Raw genomic sequence first — 18,883 nt, 5'->3', positions numbered from 1 at the left:
AAATAGCAATATTTCAAAAGCAATGGCCTCTCGAAAACCAAAAAAGCCCCAAGTAGGAGGCAAACGTTCTAGAAACACTTCTACAACTCTCAACACATCGAATGCTTCTTCTGTTGCTGCGTCTTCAGCAACATCTTCCGCGGCTTCACCTTCAACGTCCCGAAATAAACGAAACCGACGCGCCCCCGACTATTTCGGCTTTGAAAGTTCTATGTGCTCAGTTAGCGATGACTCCGCCGCTGCTGCACATAAGAAGCAGAAGCCTGAAAATCCAGTAATCGCGACAGTCCTTCAAGAAGAGGCAGCTCAACCGCCTGCACAAGCGACCTATTATGAGCTCCGAGTAGTGAGTCCTCCAGCACCCCCTCCTGTTGGAACATGGTCACCCGAGAGCTATGACTATGAGGACTATACAAGTGAAATAAGTATGAGCGTCTTTGACGCGGAGAATCAAATTTAAACTTCAAACAATTATGTTCAATTTGTTAAATTGTTGCTTGTGTTAATTCTAAATTCAATAATCCTTCAATCTTAATTTAAATATGGATTCTTATCACTTGTGCGCTCATTTTGTATTAATGTTCACTTTTAATTTGCGTTTGTGTCTCAAGTTCTTCAGCTACATTTGATGTGCATGTGTATCAATATTCTCAACGTTATTACTTTCGTGGATTCGCACTTCGATTGTGCATCAGTTTATGTTTTCTGTTTGTGCTTTACAGTAAATGTTGAGAGTTTCCATTGATTTAATCTCTAAATTTAATCTCCTCATTTCCATTGCCATGTCATCATTCATTTGCCGTTACTATTTATACTAACCAGTAAATATGTTAATATTATTCAAAATTTTTACACTATTGCAGCTTAAAAGATTTTTCTCGAGCAGAAGATATGTGGTACGGTTGTACCATATTAAGTTCATGTTTCATTACTTAGTACTAATTTAATTTACGTTTGCCCTTGTCAGGCTAAAAGTCACATTTCACATATATTTAATTTACCGCCGACTAATAAGTCAACTTTTCAGTTTTGTTCATATCTCCCACTTTTGATTACTTATTCATTCTCTGGAATCTTTTTACTGAATTCAGTTGCATTCAATCTACTCTGTTTTGCACTAAGAGCAATCCTATCGGATTTGAGGAGGAATTCCCCCTTCAATAATTTTGTCTGCAATCGCAGCACGATTGCTAAGTAAATCTAAAAGTAGTAATCCCACAGCTTAGTAAAACTTGGATTCGCACCTCGAATCCATTCAACAAATTCTAAGTGGATTTGTGACACGAATTGTATCTCTACAGTCAGGGATATCACACACTGGATGAACTTAGACAGCTTTCCACAAGAAACGTCGTGGTCTTCAGGTAATCAAAATTTCCTGTTGAGGAACTTTAGATGAGTCTCTGATCGGAACCCTGATTTATTGTTGCCTCTTGGCAGAGCCAACATCTCTCAATAAAAAAACAAAAAAATGAAAAAATAATGCACTCCAAATCAGACCTTCCAGACCAAATTGACCTCTGATCAGACCGAACCCAGACCATGGTCCAGACTATAAAGACTATGATCAGACCGTCCAGACCGAATTGAGAATATATATTTGATTTTAAAAAAAACTTATTTTATCTTCATATTGAATGTTTGCTGTTTTAATTTGGGAGAAACTGATTGGGAAAATATTAATCGTAATTCACTGGCACAATTATACTTCCAGGCCAATACAAATGGAACACGGAACTCTTTCTTTCCCCATGCAGAACTCTTGTGACCTTTCATTGTACAAAGAGCAATACTTAATTTTTTTCCAAAAAGCATATATTTTTCAAAAACAATTAGCTCGTGTCCATCCTTTACTTTTGAGTAATTATCTCCTTACAATTTTTGTTTTTCAATGACATTGAAGGAAAATTTGAATTGTATTCTAAAATGTATTCAGATCACTAATTTTTTCAAGCTAACACTTGAAGCTAACACTTGAAGCTAACACTTGCATTTTCAGAAAGAAAGTTAAATGCATATATGTGCTGCACGATTATTTAACTTTATTTTTTTAAAAACATCTGGATTACTTCCACACAGAAGGAGTATTATCATGTGATGAACTATGAATTTTGTAATTTTTAGTTATTGAGTTTAGAAATCAGCGTCGTCAGCAGACTACTGGATACAATTAAAGTTTCATCAACTTATTTAGCTATATTTGATGTTACACCTCGAAGTCAAAATCGATTCCGGATGTAGATTACTTGTCTTGATTGCAAAACGGAAGAAGTTTTCAGTAAAATTTAAATGTGTGAGATATAATGATGATTTATAATAATAATAAATAATTTAGATAAATAAATTGCTAACGTTTTCTGAACTTCTTTTAACCGATCGTTTTTTTTTCAATGCCCTTTCAAAGTGCTTTCAAATTTTGTAACTTTTGTTTCTTTTTCTCCATTAGGTTTAGGTCACCAGGACCTAGCACGTCTATTGCGCTGAAAATGGCTATCAAGCAAGTTTCTTGGAAGTCGAATGGTTATCTTGCAATTTGAATCGTTAGCTAGCGCGGTTCTCGCAGGACGATGACTATCCTGAAGGACCTTACAAGATAACAATTCGATTTCAGCTGGGAGGCGTAATCAACAAACGGACCTCAAAAAATGATTGCCGGCATACACATTCCATAAATGGTTTCACTGTGACATCTATTTTGCCATAACCTTGCTCCTTGGAAGTTTACTTTAGTTTCATTTATAAACCGGAGGTTGTTAGCAGACTAAATAAGCGCTGAATCAGTCTGGGAAAATTTTGTTTGTTTTGTTTGGACGGCCAGTACTCTGTTCATGTCAAATTTACACAGACTAGTCTTGATTTTTGAGCAAACTTTTCAGCATGAAAAATAATATGTTCAACTCAAGATTTGCTTTATATGCCTACAAGATTTGCTTTATATGCCATTCGAAATTCGGTTTGGGTACTGGTAGCGTTTTATTTGCGTAGCAAATCGTAACATCACCAAGCTAAATTGATTTTATGGTAATTGCATAAAAATATAGCTTAAGTATAAAGAATCTGTATACTACTATAGTTTTTACCAGATATAAGCTACAAAAGTATGGCATTATTCTGCTCAGATTTAACTTTAGGATTTGACTGCTTTTCAGGTTATGCAGAAGAGCCTTGTTCAACTTTATGACCTCAATATAATCATAATGAAGAAAAACTGCACTTAAAATATTCTAGAGATGCAATGTATTTGAACTGAGTTAGGTTTTTGCTCTTAAAATGCACTGACTCAGAGCTGAAATTATCTGAGACTCAAGTGCTGGTACGTTCAATATATGTCCTGTTCATTTGCGTTTACTGCTTCACCGTTGACTATTTCTCGCTTCTTTATTTTTGGAGGCATTTTGGAATCTCAGAAGCATTGATTAAAAATGCGGCTCTCTAACATATACTGGGACAGCTGCAGTTTTTTATTGTCAGAAGAATAATAATTTTTGAAAGGAATTCAGTTTAATATATATATTTATATACTACGAAGTTACTTTGGGTGTCGCTTTAATTTTTTTTTGATAACTATAAATTGCAACCATGATTGCTTCATACGAAGCTGTCTTCGAAGTTCTCAATTCTTCTAGAGCAAACTTTCATCATAATGCTTATATATCCTGTCAAAAGTTGTTTGATGTTCGAACTCTTTCTCGTAACTTAGGACAAAAAAACTTTGTTTATAACAAGCTGATGAATGCTTCCTATTTTTCTTTGTTCGTATGGAATGCACATCTAATGCACATTGTACTATCTAATGCACATAAAATATAAAAATTGCTCCCTTGTGCTGTGAAAATTCAAGCAGTACTTTATTACTTTTAATATGCTAGAGTTTTTTAATGTCGACTTTCCCAATTAATTAAAATATTTAATACGCTTGACGGTTTTGTATTAATTGGACGACTACTAAAACTCATGCCAACAAAATGATATGTGGCCTCTGTCCTACTATACTTACAAAGTAGTTCATCAGTTGTTCTTTAGTTTCATCAACAGTAATAATTTTTTAATTCAATGTTTGAAAGGTAACAACCCTAGTAGAGTACTGATGTTTATAGTTGTTTTTTATTACTAGGAGTCTTGCATGATCTTTGTATGACCACTAAGAGACCATAAAACTTTTTTACTTAGTTTAGTTACTAAGAATCATATTATACTCAGAATGATTGATATAAGATTCTTTCTTGGCGATCATGCTGGGCATGCTAGCATAGTTTAAGGTGCGATGTAAAAAACGATATAGTGAACCTTACCACATCAGTCTTTTCGCTGCCCACAGTTGTAAATCTGACTCCAGAGAAGATGAGTTTCTGTCCAAAGTCCATGTCGTGATAGCAGTCGTGTTTGGACTTGAGAGAGAATGCAAAGATGGGTCTCTTAGAAACATACGCCAGGTTCACTTCATCCTGAAATCATATCACACCAAAATATAACATCGCGTTTGTTTGGATATCTAGCTAGGATCAGGTCTCCACTCGTGAAAAGACTCACATTAAGCGGTCGATATCCGAAAAGGCAAATTCAAATAAAGTTGGCGTTTTGTGGAATCCAGTGACCAAAACGTTTCCCTTTTCACAACTGATACATAATTTCAACGAAGGAGTTTAGCTTCGCAAAACGTGGAATTAAGTAATTAAATCGTGAAGAGGGCTTACATTTTGTCACGAATATTTGCACGGATAAATATCCACCATTTTGAGCATGTAAGTAGCCTAAAACTCTATTGCCAAATTTTAATAGGAATAATTTGAGACAGAATTCAAAAACTCAATCGTTCTTGTGAACAGTGCTATGGGTAACTGCAAATGTGTTAATTGTCTTCTCAATCCACTAATATCGAGAGAGAGAAATTTCTGAAATTAATTACCAATTAGGCTTTCCGTCATTTCGGTAATTCGATAAGGTAACCGTGGCAACCGGTGACATGGAAATGAGTCACTTATAGTGTGGAAACTAGTACTTATAGTTTGGAAACTAGTACCTATAGCGTGAAACGAGTGACGAATGATTGTCCCAAGTTTTCACGGTAGCGTTTTGTGAATAGTGCGGGCATAAATAGTCAATTTTCAAAGGAAATTTGAATTAAATTAGCGGGGTGTTAGGGTTTTCCACACACGCTTACAACTCTAATCTGAAACTCTAATCCGTGAAAAAAGCCACAATATAGAATATGCATACTCGGTTCACCGGAAATCGGCCGCGTAATGCATATATTCCAGTGGCGCGGACCTTTATTGACAAAATGTCGAGCTTCCTTCTTAAAGTCCAGGATAATTTTTTTCATGGGTAGAGTATAGTTTTTTTCGTGGGCTTTTGAAATAAAAATGGAGTTATTGGTCGAGCATGATCTTTTCATCGGTCGAGAAAAACTCCTTTCATAAGTCTGTTAGTTCGCATAAATGAAAAATTTAATTATTTTTTTGCCTCTATATGCAATGTAGCAGCAACGGAGAAACACAAAACAGCCTTGCAGCTGAAAAATTCATCCATCGAATACGCACGTTTCAGTTTAAAAACTGATAACAGTATGCAGCGGCAAAGACTTAAATGCAAGAAATTCACTAAAATTATTTCAAAAATCTGACTGAATATCTTGAACTGCTACGCGGTTCTCAATAAACGTCAAAAGTTCTCAGTGACTTTAAGCACAGTCACACAAACTTTTGTTACAGAAGTGTTAGAAAAATGCTAAAAACTACATTCTTATGATAAATCAATTCTTATAATAATTAATTGAATAGATCTCTGCATCTTAAATGAAAAGCGTTTTTTCCCATTAGCCATAAAGAATTTTTTTTTTCCAAAATGATATTTTTTCGTTATTTCTTTTAAAACTTGACTTTTGATTGAATGGTGGCTCTTCAGAACAGCAGAAGATGAAAAAGCGCACTTACCCAGTTTTTCGTATGCATCACTGAGCCAAAATAAATAAAACTTTTGAAGCAAATGAGTAGAACTCATTGAAAAGTATTCATCGACCCGAAATTTGATAATAATTCAACCCATTATTTTATTTCAGTATTTTCAGCTGAGCAAAAATCTATGAATAATTTTTGGCACTAACAAGTAACTAAAGTGCAACCGCTCGCTAAAATTAAATGAAACAAGGCGGCTCGGTAATGTGCGATCGCACATAAGGTTCCGACCCCGCTCATCCACAATTTTGGCATAATTGTCTACCAAATGAGGAACAGATAGAAAAACACAAAAAGTTCAAGTATTTTTCAAAAAAAAATTGGTGTATGAACGAAAAGATAGCCTCCAAAGCAAATAAGTCAGTGAAGTAAAAAGTGATGCATTAGATTGATGAGATATGCCGATATTAAGAAAGCGAGCGAACACGAACGGCAAAATCAAACAACAACAACAAACATTAATTACATCAAAAAATTTATGTCCGTTTTAAAAAATAAAACTTAATAAAAAAGTCAAAACAGCGTCAGATAACACTGAAAATAAACGAAATAAATTGTAATTCACCAGAAAAAAAATGGTTATTCACCAGTTCATAATAAAGCTTGGTAACAATTTGACAATAAAGAACAGAAACTTTAAAGTTAGAAAATTCGCTGAATTTTTAGAAAAAACAACTAATTTCAAAGTAATGAAAACCATCAGGAATCAACTAAAATTTCCCATAGGTTTAGAGTTACCAATACTTCTATAGAAGGGAATTAAGTACTCTTGGTATTCAATTTTTTATGCAATTACAAAAAAAAACAGCAAATAGACAACAAAATAAAAATCAATTAAAACTTGTCAGAAAATGCTTTGGAAGCCATAAAGCCATACTTTTGCCCCCAAAGTATGTTCGATTGCACCTTCGTCAAACACCGATAATGTATTATGTGGCCGCTCATTAATTAAAAAAAGCAACAATTAGACAAAAAGGAAAAAATGAATGCAAACTTATGTAATACTTGTTTTTTTTTTCAAAAAAAATTTATTTCCAAAAACATGAAAGCCATAAATTACAAAATGAAAACTTTGAATAGGTTCATCCATTCTTCCAAAGGAAGCCCTTGAGATCTGCAATTATCCAGAATTTGTCTTAAGTCTACAAAAAGAACGCCAAATATGACAAAAACCAATTAATAATTTACTTTTTTTTGTGAAAAACCCGTGTCGAAGCCAGTAAAATCATAACGAATTCTTTAGAAACATTAGATTTTGTGACAACAATCGCTTTGACACCTTCCCCTGACAAAAATAATGTCATCTTTGACCTTTAATTAACGAGACCAGGTAACAAACAGACAATAAAAGGAACAAAATTGCGAAGTTGAAATAATTTTTTTTTTCATTTTGGAAAACAATTGTTTTCAAAGTCATGAAAGCCATTATCTATCTTCTAATATCAGAACATCGGCTCATCCACTCTTTCAGGAAAAGCCAATCAAATCGGTCATTGTACAGGAAAATAAATACGACTAAAAAACAAAGTAAAACGACAGTTAAAGACAAATTTAAAAATTTCAATTAAATTCTTCGAGAAAGTATTGTCGAAGCGGTAAAGAACCACAATCTATATCTTTAAGAATTTAAATAGTATCAATTTTGAGTTATTTTGAACAAGAAAAATGTGATATATGGATAAACAAAAACGTGATAATTTGACAAAATTTGAAAACTTGAAAAATGGCCAAATGCCCTAAGAAAATAAAAAAATTGTTAAATCTAGTAGTATTAAAGCCAGAACACAATACCTTAAGGCGTAAAACCGGAATAAAGACTAAATTTTATTTCAGCAGAAAGAAAAAGCACTCTTTGATTGCTGACCATAAGCTACAAGTTGACCAAAATAAGAGAAAAATGGAGGCAAAGTTTAATAAGCTATTTTATATTTAAAAATCAAATATTTTAAAAAGTCAAAAAGACCATAAGCTTTTAAGCAATCAACTAGATAAACTAATTGCAAGCTATTTAGGAAGCCAATAAGACCAATCACTAGTGAGCTTTGATTTGAAATGTTCTGCTATTTAATTAGTATAAAATGATCGAATTTTTTTAAATAAAAAACCGACTGATGACAATCCGAATTATTTTTGGATAGTAACGGTCCAAGATTGGTACAGAATCAGCTAATGTTGATTGTGCATCAAGAGTGTTTAATTGTTGGAATGTCATTGATATAGATATTTTGTTTGTTAAAAATCATAAGTAAATGCTGCGTTTTTGATAATCAACGAATAAAGTTAGCAAAAAACGGCAAAGTTTTATTTACAGAGCACCCTCAACGGAAGTTAAAGTGGAAATAGCCCCCTTTTAATTCTACAAAGATTGTGTTTGTGGTGTTTGGATGTGCTCTTCCTGCAAATTTAATCAGAAGGGACTAAAGAAACTTATTTCGTGCTGTTTTTGATGAAAAAGTCTGAATTTTGTGAAATTTTTAGCCGGAATTTGTGACAAAAAATTCAATGAAAATAGCCGACAATGTATTTTGTCTTTAAACATAAAATCAACAACATTTTCTTGAAAAATTTTATTAAATTTTATCAAAATTGGCGAAATTTTAGTCAAAAATGCCGAAAAAAGGTGAATGAAATCAACGGAATTCACTCTATTTTCTCGAAAGTTTAAACCCCGATATCTCCCTGTCAAAAACGAAAATCAAAAAAATCTTTTTAATTCCACATTCTACGCTGGACAAGCTTTCTAATGATACCAGTCTCATTTCTCTACGATGAATATATCGATCGGCCAAAATTGACTGAACAAAAAAAAAAAAAACCCAGTTGAGTATATAGTTCCTCCCCCCCCCCCTCAAGAGGGGTCGGAACAATCATAAAGTAGGCTTTTAGAGCCAAAATCCGTGGTTTCAAGTCACTTTGGTTCAGCAATGTCTTTTCGTATTTCGAAACATGTTTAATACTAAACTTAGTTAATATTCAGATATGATTATGCTTATTGAAATCCCTGTTATTTACCATTTACAATCTCTTAATGAAATGAGTTTAGGGCAATCCCCAGAGAAGAAGTGTGGGCGCTTAGTTTTTTCTTGGAAGAGTTAAAGGAAAAAAAAGGAAAACTCTTTTAAAATTTTTTAATTACATAAAGCAATATTTATATAATAAAATCTGCAAGTAAGATCCAAAACATAAAACTGCGCTTGAAATTTAACAAGTCAAGTTTTTTAAATCGCTTCATCTATCGTAGATAATTTATATCCCAGCATAATGCGGAAAAACAAAAGGAATAACACATTATGTGAATTTCTTTTATACAAAACTGTTTGGCAACTATAACGATAAACTAAACTATTTGACAATTCGAGATTTGTTGAGAATCAACTAGATTTAGATAGCTTTAAAAACTAAAAATAAGTTTGGTTGCTTTGTGTCCAAAAAACCACTATAGATTAATTCTCTTAAAGCAAAAAAAATGATACATTTTAGCAAATGCGCGTGACACATTTATAGATCCTATATCACAATTTGTGAAATTGGTTTATTAGAGACCCAGAGATTTGATTGCTTGTATTTTAATTACATGCAAATACAAAACTGATTAGTGAGAAAAACAACAGAGAAAATCCCAAACTTAGGAGTAAATTAAAGAGTAAATATCACTTTCGCAAAAAGCATTGGCATCATCTAAGACTTTGAAAAAAGTATTTCTTGGGAAACGATGAAACTCATTTCAGAAGTATCTGTCAAATTGCTCTTAAATAATACACCAACCAGGGTTAATTTGCTGCCTGGTTTCAACTTTATGATCAATATTGGGCTTCATTCATCCACCGCAAGGACAGATGACTAGAGCTTCAGACAGAGATAGTTTTGGGATTGCACAGCGATTGCTTCAACCCAACGAAGTAGTTATCGATTTTGAGAACCAATACAAGAGATGAACGTATTAAGAAAATGGTATAAATTTGTACCGCAAACTTTGTACGTGCCTTAAATGCTCACAAATAAAATCGATCGCATAAAAACCACATCATTAGAACTCAAAAAAATTGGTTTTTCACGTACAAAAATCTGCCCATGAAGCGCGACGTCTAACATGAATATTATTTTTCGGTGATGGTCCGTTAATTGATTACTTTGAAAGCAGGACATTTGGTACATTAAAGAAAAACAATAACAATTTCAAAGATTATACAACTCAACGTCAAGAAAGACAACAGAACAGCAAAAACTGTCAGAAAATGTCTTTATAAACCCAACAGGACTGTTAGGAGCTTGACTTTGACTTGAGGGCTTTAGCCACAACAGCTCACGCATCACAAAACGAACCATTAATCAAGAATGAGACATAGGGAACTTTCTTTATGATCCGCAAGCTCCACTAGAGTTACCAATTCTGCTTGAGAACTATTAAAACGATGGTAGGGCACGATGGGAAAAATGCAAAACATAATTACATCTACCTTGCAGTATTTTGAGCTCACGGATGCCTGGGTGACGATACTGAGGAATGTGTGGCACTCAACTACAGCCTGCCCTATTTTGGAGAGGAAGTCCACCCCCGCATTTAGCCCGTCCTCATCCACCCACACAGTGAGGCCATTGCTCTTCAGGGTCTCTTTGATCAACCGCATGAGGTCTGTGTCCTCGTGGCTGTAACTGATCATGACATCCATATTTGGAATATTATTTTATGGCTAACCAATCACGATTTGTTGAATAAATCTCAAATTTTGCAGGGAATCCCAAATTTTGCAGGTGGAATTATCGAAAACGGTACTTTTGGAAGGGTACAGTAATTTGGAATGTCGTAATTTATTTAAATAAATGGAAATTTGAATTGCTTCGCTCGCTGCTCAATTCCAGTGCAAATAGAAACCTATAATGAGAAAGAAAATCAAAAAAATAATAAATAAAAATTAATTAGAGTCCGGGAAATGGCAAATAGATTTTAGTTAGGGAAATGATATTAGTAAGAATTCGGCCTCCCTTGGGAGCTAAAAAGAACAATATAGATTTATTTTTTGGGCAAAAGCTAAACTGCAGAGAAAATTGTTGTTACCCGCTAAAAAATGTAGGCGGAGTAGATAAGCGGATAAATTATAAACAGGAGGAAAACAGAATATTGCACGAAATTTTTTTCGCCAAAAATATTGCAATACACCTACTTTTTTCTCCCAAAAATTAACGATTAAGAAAGTTTCGAAACTAGAAATCTAGAAATCTGAAATTTCGTCTCGTTCTCATTAAAATATTTGCTTATGTAAATTAATTGATATTTATTCAGCTTGCCCTTTCCGATAATTTTGTGCACGTTTTACAGGAAATGGATATACAAAATATGCAAAACTGGAAAAATGCCACTGAAAATAAATGGGAATGTCGGAATAAATTAAAGTCACGTAAAATGAACTTCCGCAAAATTGTCTATACTGAATCAAATAATTGTGTAAAAAAAACTGATAGTCGGTGCGTTTTTAAGTAAGCTATAAGCCTTGCTGTAGAAAAACAACAAATGTCAGCTTTATATAAAATTGCTATTAAGAACTTTAATAAACACCGCACATAAACATCAAATTCTGCTCAAAGTAAGAAAAATTAAAAGTTAAGCAAGCTAAAATTCTGTACCGCGTGAAACTAATCAGCATAAAATCTGCCTTCGCTTTTTAGTAAAAATTCAGTCGCGCGTTTTGCATGAAATTATAAGCTTTCCATTAAAAATCAAGGTTGCCAAATTTTGTGCCGAATATATTAAAGGCTGTAAAATACTTTGAACTTCTGCCTAAGAGACGGGTAATTTTTTCTCGCATTTTTTTGCATTACTGCTTTGTCTTTCTCTGGTTTTCGACGTTCTTGTATAATAAGTCTTGCGACATTAACGCGTGGATAAATTTCCTATAGGAACAAGGAAAAGGGGAACGCTTTGAAAATGCTTACATACACACTCACAAACACATATATACATATTTCTTTCTATAATGCACACGTACAACGTTTTGTATTTTGTAGTATATTATATGTTGCTGTGCTAGGACTATTGGCCGACAGGGGGATTTGTCGACACAAAAAATATCAAAATTCGCCGATAGCCTCATTTTGATTGGTCAAATAATCTGCTCTGTCAAAATATCACAATAATTCGCCCAACCATTACAATTGATATATGGTCGGGTTATTCGCTTACATTTTTTGGTTGTCGTCTAAATTCGCTGTGCTGATTGTTGTACCTATTACTCTAGGGAGCTCGTCGAACTGGCCGTTGAATTGGGGTGGGGGGGGGGGGGGTTGGTGGTGTGGCCGGATGGTCATCTTCCAGATCTTGCAAGATTTTTGAAAGAAAAACCTGCAAGACTGTGTATGCATCGTCTTGAAATATCTTCTTGCAACGGACGACCGGAAAGTGTGAATTTATTAATAAGCTCGACAAACCGACTGCACATCAACTATAGGGGTGGTGCGAACTTCTACAATTTTCACCAATCACATTTGTCGACCACTTAGAACTATGCTGTCTGCTAAAGTTCAATTTTCCATGTCGGCTATATCCCCTCTCGGCCAATATTCATATTTCCGTAGTATAGATTTAGGACGCTGGAATTTTCCACAAGCGCAGTTCAGTTGACTATACTTCCCTTTTCCTTCATAAAGCTATAAGACTCCTTTATATTTAATGTCTTTCTGAAATGCTCTGAAGAATAATGAAGGCCAAAAAAAACCATAGTGAAAGAAGTGATAGCCTTTTAGAACTATTATCCAACCCAACCCCACCCTATCCCCCCCCCACAAAAAGGAGAAGAGGGGGGCTTGAGCTGTGGCGGTGGGGGTGGTAGTGGTGGGGTGGGTTCGTTTTCTTTACTTTTTAAATTGCAAGTTTTGCTCAAAATTTAGAAATTTGAAAATAAGATTAGATGTGAGAAGATGGAACTAATAACTAATATAAATGAACTATATACAGTGTAAAAACTGATGCAGTTGAATCATAAATGCGTCGGTACTTGAAGGTTATGAATGTATACATCAATGTATACTGAATCGAAGAGCTGTAATATTTACACACTATAGACCCGTCGTTTAATCTTATAAACGGTCAACCAAATACCACAGATTTAGAACTAAATTTATCAGCATGTAATGTGAACGCACATTAGTTCAACATTAGCAAATGGGCCTGGGTCTTGATAACTGGAAGAAATCAAGAGAATTATGCAATTGATCGGGCCCAGAATGACATGTACGCAGACATAACAAAATGTGGACGGGATTATGTTGCTGAAGAAGACGCAGAATTTAAAATAATAAACACGGCTGCAGTTCACACTAATTGTAGGTAAGAGACGATAAACAAACATGTGTCACGCATGGATGCCTTATTATAACCATTCTACAAATTGGGTTCCAGACTTGCACCACCCAGAGTGTGAGAAAACATATACAAGATCATATATGATGTCTTAAATACCATATCAAAGACCATAATGAAATCTTGTATACCATATCGAAGACCATAAAAGTACCATTGCCAGAGAAGATCATGAGAACTCTGCCGTTCAATGAAATCTGAATTTTTTTTCAAAATCTTTGAAAACATATCAGATCATATTTGGCTTCTAAGAAACCATAGCATTATCATACAAGAATTTTTGCCTTGACTTGGACGGAACCATACATAGTCTTAGATGTAGTATCTAAGAAGGGTCAAACCGGACTGCAGAAACAATGTGACAATTTGAACTACTACTTGAACAAAACAGGGTGAGCCTGAAATAAGGAGTAGGGCCAATTAGAAAAAGGGCGTGAGATGCTCAAAATCCTTCAGTTTTCCGAGTCTTAACCGATCAAGTAAAGGAGAGGTTTGAAAGGTCACTGAGATGACTTCACTTGTCGAAAACGAACGGGAGTGTAATTTTCATAAAGAGAAGCAAAACACCAAACTCAATCCAGAATAAAAAATTGCAAACAAACGAAACCAATGTAAGTATAATGAAAATCAAAGTATCAAACAAGAATTCCCGTTACAATCGGCCAAACTGTAATATCTTACCAATCTTCTTCTCCCAATTAATTTGTTTGCAATTGATTATACAAGCTTGTCTCGTTGATTTCACATAAAAATCACGCAATACATAAGCAGTCTGCAATCCTACAAATGGTACCGAGGATGTTGCCGACATAACTTCTTTATGTCGAAAACGAATGGAAGTGACTTTATAGACTAGAGAATCAAAAGACAAAACTCAATCATCAAAACAGTTGCAATCAAAAAAATCACTATGTGTAAAATCAAATGCAAAACATTAAACAAAATTGAACAATTGAAACGTTTGAATGATACTCCCGTCAAAATATAATTGTTTGAAATTCATGAAACAATCCAGGTTTAGATCTTGTATTATGAAAAGACTTTGTAACTCTAGCGGAGATACCAAAATTAAATCTAATGGCACGTTCCATCACGTGTTTTTCGTTGACCTAGCTAGGGTCTTCTATAGCAAATAAGGTCGAAACTGATCTCTTCGAACAGGTGTCTTTCCATACGTATTGGAAATTATTGTCTGTCTTGACTTGACAATTTTTTTTGCATTTTTTGGTGGATGCGCAACAATCAAAGAGCAGTCCCAAAATTGCATCACAACTGGCAGTCAAACACGGAAACTGGTTCGAATTTTGCCAAAAATCTTGAAAGAAAACGAATTCTTGAATTGAAATAGTTGTGACAAGTTGGCTATATTACATATTTGTTCGGCTGAACGGAACAAGTGTGTATTGCGCTTACAATCTTCTTTTCGTATACAATGAGCTTAGTACCAAAATTTTCGATCATTTTGATCACAAAAATTGACAATCTAAATAACTATAATAACGCTTGTATTCGATTAAATAAAATTTTCTGAAAATTGAAAATCAGAATGGTCAAGCCCATTCACAACGTTATTGGCAAAAGCCGACATTTAAATGGCATGCAAAATTATTGAGTTTTACCTATTATTTCAAGTGGTGCTTAATTCCGGTGTTAGGATTGAGCTGCGCAAAATTAGAGCAGCAAAAACTAGGTGAAAAAAAGATGCTTGAACCGATAATTGTATCAAAATAGTATGCAATACCTAGTGATCATCCAGAATCTAGATTGTCCCAAGTTTTTGTTGCAGGATTTCAGCACAACCCAATCAAAATGCTTGACTTAAGGTCGTCCCGAAGTATTCATTCTTGAAGCAAAACATTTATATACAATTCAATATTCTACTAATGCACATATCATATACAACAAGGGATCAGGACTCTTCACAAATTTCAGTTTTCAGGAAATTTTTTTAGTAATGAAAGACCTGTGCAGTTGTAATTATATAAATTGTTATTATTTGTAATCAAAAAAGGCTGAAGATAAGGGCCAAATTTCGTGGTTTACAAAATCAAGATTGTAAGAGCTAAACTATCTTGTTCTATTCAGTCGAACTTATTTGTAATATAGCTTGTTTACAAAAATGATACCAGTTTTCTTTGTTTGACTTCCAGTTGCTTTACTTTTTTGGCCTTATTCGTAGATAATTGCACATCTACAGAAAATAACTTTGGAAAAAAATGCAGAAACAATGGTTTCCTCGATTCATAAGAAAAGCACTTGTTATTCATAAGAAAAACACATAAAAAAGCTTCACCTTGACTTTATATTTGTGCTGGCTCTTGTACACTAAACTAAATATTGGACACCCCCGAGAATTATAAAATCCTATCTCAATTCGGTCTCAAAGAAAAAACTGTGATTGCAGACACTAGCATATGTTAAGTTTGCGTCAAATACTAATGTTCTCGCCATGTCATCAGGTAACAATTCAAAGATGAGCACCGGTGCTTTCAATTAAATGTTTTTGAAAAAATCTTCTTCCTTTGTCGAGCTTCAAGTTTGTTTAAACATCAAGCCTTTTAAATTGCGCGGGCCAGCAACCTCGCTGCGGACCAACGAATTGCACCTTCTGAGAGTGACTGTGTCAGCCTGTGAAATGCAATGGAAAATTCCACCGACAAATAACTTCTGCTGTCTTAAAGTGTGGCTATCGGTTTTGAATTTTTGTGTGTCTTCTTGTTTTGTTAGTGTCTTCATGCTTACTGGGATGTTGTGAAAAGGTATCAGATTAAATAATTGGCAACTTTTTTCTAAACTTAGATCATAATTGATTTTTAATTGTTCCTGTTTACCGATTTGGGTTTGAAGATGTAAGCAACCATAGGATGAGGAATTGAAATTGACATAATACGGTCAAATTATAGTATCAAAAATTTTGAATAAATTAAATTTGTTTTGGCAGCCGATTCCACTTGTTGTATCTCCAGAAATTAGAAGTGTGGTTTGCAGTCATTTTTTTTTGCAACATACTTTTATCTGGTTCTATTTATAATCTTCAAAAACATAGTTGAAGCGCTTTCCACACTATCTGCAAACGACTTCAAATTTTTCCATGTAGCTATGGTCAATTTAGAGCCAGCATCAGTCGAGACTAGAAACACATCTTGTAAGATCTCGCAAACGCTTCAACAAAGAAGTTACCTTGTAAGATATTGCAAAGTCTTGTATAAAGTGGCTATTTTGCAAAATTTTGCAACTTTTTGTATAAACCCAAATTTGTAAGAATACAAGAAATGTAGTACGAAATAACTTTCTGCAGGTTTTCGCAACATGGAACTTCAGGATACAACACCTTGAAGGTGGATGAATACCTTGCCAGAACTTATAAGACGGATGATTAATTTGGAAGATCTTGTAATTCGAAAAGACTCCTGATAGTAGACAAATAATTTGAACTAAATTTACAAAAGAGACAGGAGTTCCTAAATTTACAAAAGACACAGGAGTTCACCGTGACCATCCAGAAACAATTTCTCAAAACTGAAAACCAAATAATCTAGTAAAGGCCAAATATGACTAAATCAGCTCATAGCTTGACCAAATCGAACTTGCAGGAACTCTGCTGAAAATTGTTTTGTACCCAATCAATCTATGCCCAAAAACTGTACCCAATGATACTAAGAAATACAAACAATATAACACCAAAAAACTCAAAACGTAAATAGTGTAATCCATTTTCTAACACAATTTGTTCACTGAAATGCTCGTGAAATCATTTAAGGTTATTTCGTTTTTCTAAAAGTAACTGCCAAAACTAACTAAAATGGGATGCAGGTGGTTTGTAACAAGGCCAAAAATTATGCGCTGGAACTTATATATGGGCAAAGTAAATTCTTGAAAATTTTAACCAGACTGTAACAATTGACAAAACGAAACCGTTTTTGTATAATTGTTAGTGTAATTTTAGGTCAGGTCAGTTTTCATAAAAATGACCTGACCTTTTTCAGAAATCTTTTTCCTAAAGTGAATAACAACTTGATATTAACTTACAAATGAAACCAGTTTTTAAGGAAATCACTAAAAAGCAATTTATAAAATTGTATGAAACCTAAACTAACCTAAATTTGCCACAACATAATTTCAAAAACGAAAACCAATCAAAAGCAAATTTCCGAAACACAATAACATGAAGTTTTGATAAAATTACGTGTGATTTAGTTTGGTAACCAAATTCCGAAGAAAAACCAGTTTTCAGAGAAACTCTTCTCGAGTGAATTCCTAAAACGTATAACACATATTCTGATCTAAATTTACAACAACAACAAAAACAACATTAACAACAACGACAACAGATATACCGTAATTTATCAACTTCAGGATACAACATCTTGAAGGAGGATGAATACCTTACCAGAATTTTTAAGATGGATGATTAATTTGGAAGATCCTGTAATTCGAAAAGACTCCTGATAGCAGATTTCAGTCGAGCTATGCTCTGATTATTGGTTCAAACATAGACTTTTTTCTTCAGTTTTCACAGAAGTCATTCAAAAGCAGTCTTCGCAAACTGAAAACTACGTAAAGCAGTCGAACTTTACCGCCTGTTTACAGAAACAAAAAATTATAACAAAATTTTTTTGTAAGACATCAAATTCACAATAACAGAAATTTAATTATTGGTGATTTAATGTTTGTTTCTTATAATATGTGTTATAATTGGTTGTTTTTTCGGACGTGTTTTCGAGTAGAGCACTGTTGGCAACAAGCAGTTATCTTGCAAAATTCCGGTAAGTAAGTTTCGGTCGATCTATGTTCTGATTGGTTCAAACTCATCCCCTCTTCTGACAGTTTTATCAAAAAATATAAAAGAATGATTTTCTCAAACTGAATAGCACGTAAGTTGATCAAATAAACAACACAAAAAACACAAAATTATACAAATTGGTTTTCAAATTTGTGAATTTATTGTGCTTCATTAAGGAAGATTCAGGGATTAATTTGAAGCATTATTGCTAATTTTCCTGAGCCTTATTCAAGTTTGGGCACGGAAAGCACTTTCCACAGAAACACTTCAGAAGCAATTATTCCTAACAAAATGACAAATAAATTGAACTAAATTTACAAAAGAGACAGGAGTTCACCGTGACCATCCAGAAACAACTTGGGAAAACTGAAAATCCAATTAATGTAGTAAAGGCCAAATTTGCCTTAATCAGCTCATAGCTAGACCAAATCGAACTTGCAGGAACCTTGCTGAAAATTGTTTTGTACCCAATCAAAATATGCCCAAAAACCGTACCCAATGATACTAAGAAATACAAACAATATAACACCAAAAAGCTCAAAACGTAAATAGTGTAATCCATATTCTAACACAATTTGTTCACTAAAACGATCGCGAAATTATTTAAGGTTATTTCGTTTTTCTAAAAGTAACAGCCAAAACGAACAAAAATGGGATGCAGGTGATTTGTAACAGGGCATAAAATTACGCGCTGGATCTTACATAAGGGTCAAAGTAAATTCTTGAAAATTCTAACCAGTCTGTAAACATTGACAAAAAGAAGCCGTTTTTGTATAATTGTTAGTGTAATTT

General features: G+C 33.9%; 1 protein-coding gene across 4 annotated transcripts in view; it reads right to left on the bottom strand.

Moving 5' to 3' along the window:
* The window catches only part of LOC142341484 (uncharacterized), a 29,424-nt gene extending 16,421 nt beyond the window's left edge, over positions 1-13,003 (bottom strand). Inside the window, exons 1-3 of one of the 4 annotated variants that reach the window (XM_075392451.1) lie at positions 12,902-13,003; positions 10,412-10,827; positions 4,293-4,445 (exon numbers count right to left, since the gene is read on the bottom strand). In XM_075392451.1, the coding sequence (XP_075248566.1) occupies positions 4,293-4,445; positions 10,412-10,624 (366 nt within the window). In that variant the 5' untranslated portion in view covers positions 10,625-10,827; positions 12,902-13,003. The other 3 variants (XM_075392450.1, XM_075392448.1, XM_075392452.1) reach the window with 3 other exon arrangements.
* Positions 13,004-18,883: the final 5,880 nt, after the last annotated feature.

This window comes from Convolutriloba macropyga, chromosome 6, assembly GCF_964194025.1.
Source record: "Convolutriloba macropyga chromosome 6, txConMacr16.3, whole genome shotgun sequence".
Taxonomy (NCBI): Eukaryota; Metazoa; Xenacoelomorpha; order Acoela; family Convolutidae; genus Convolutriloba; species Convolutriloba macropyga.
This window is presented reverse-complemented; position numbering and strand designations above follow the sequence as displayed.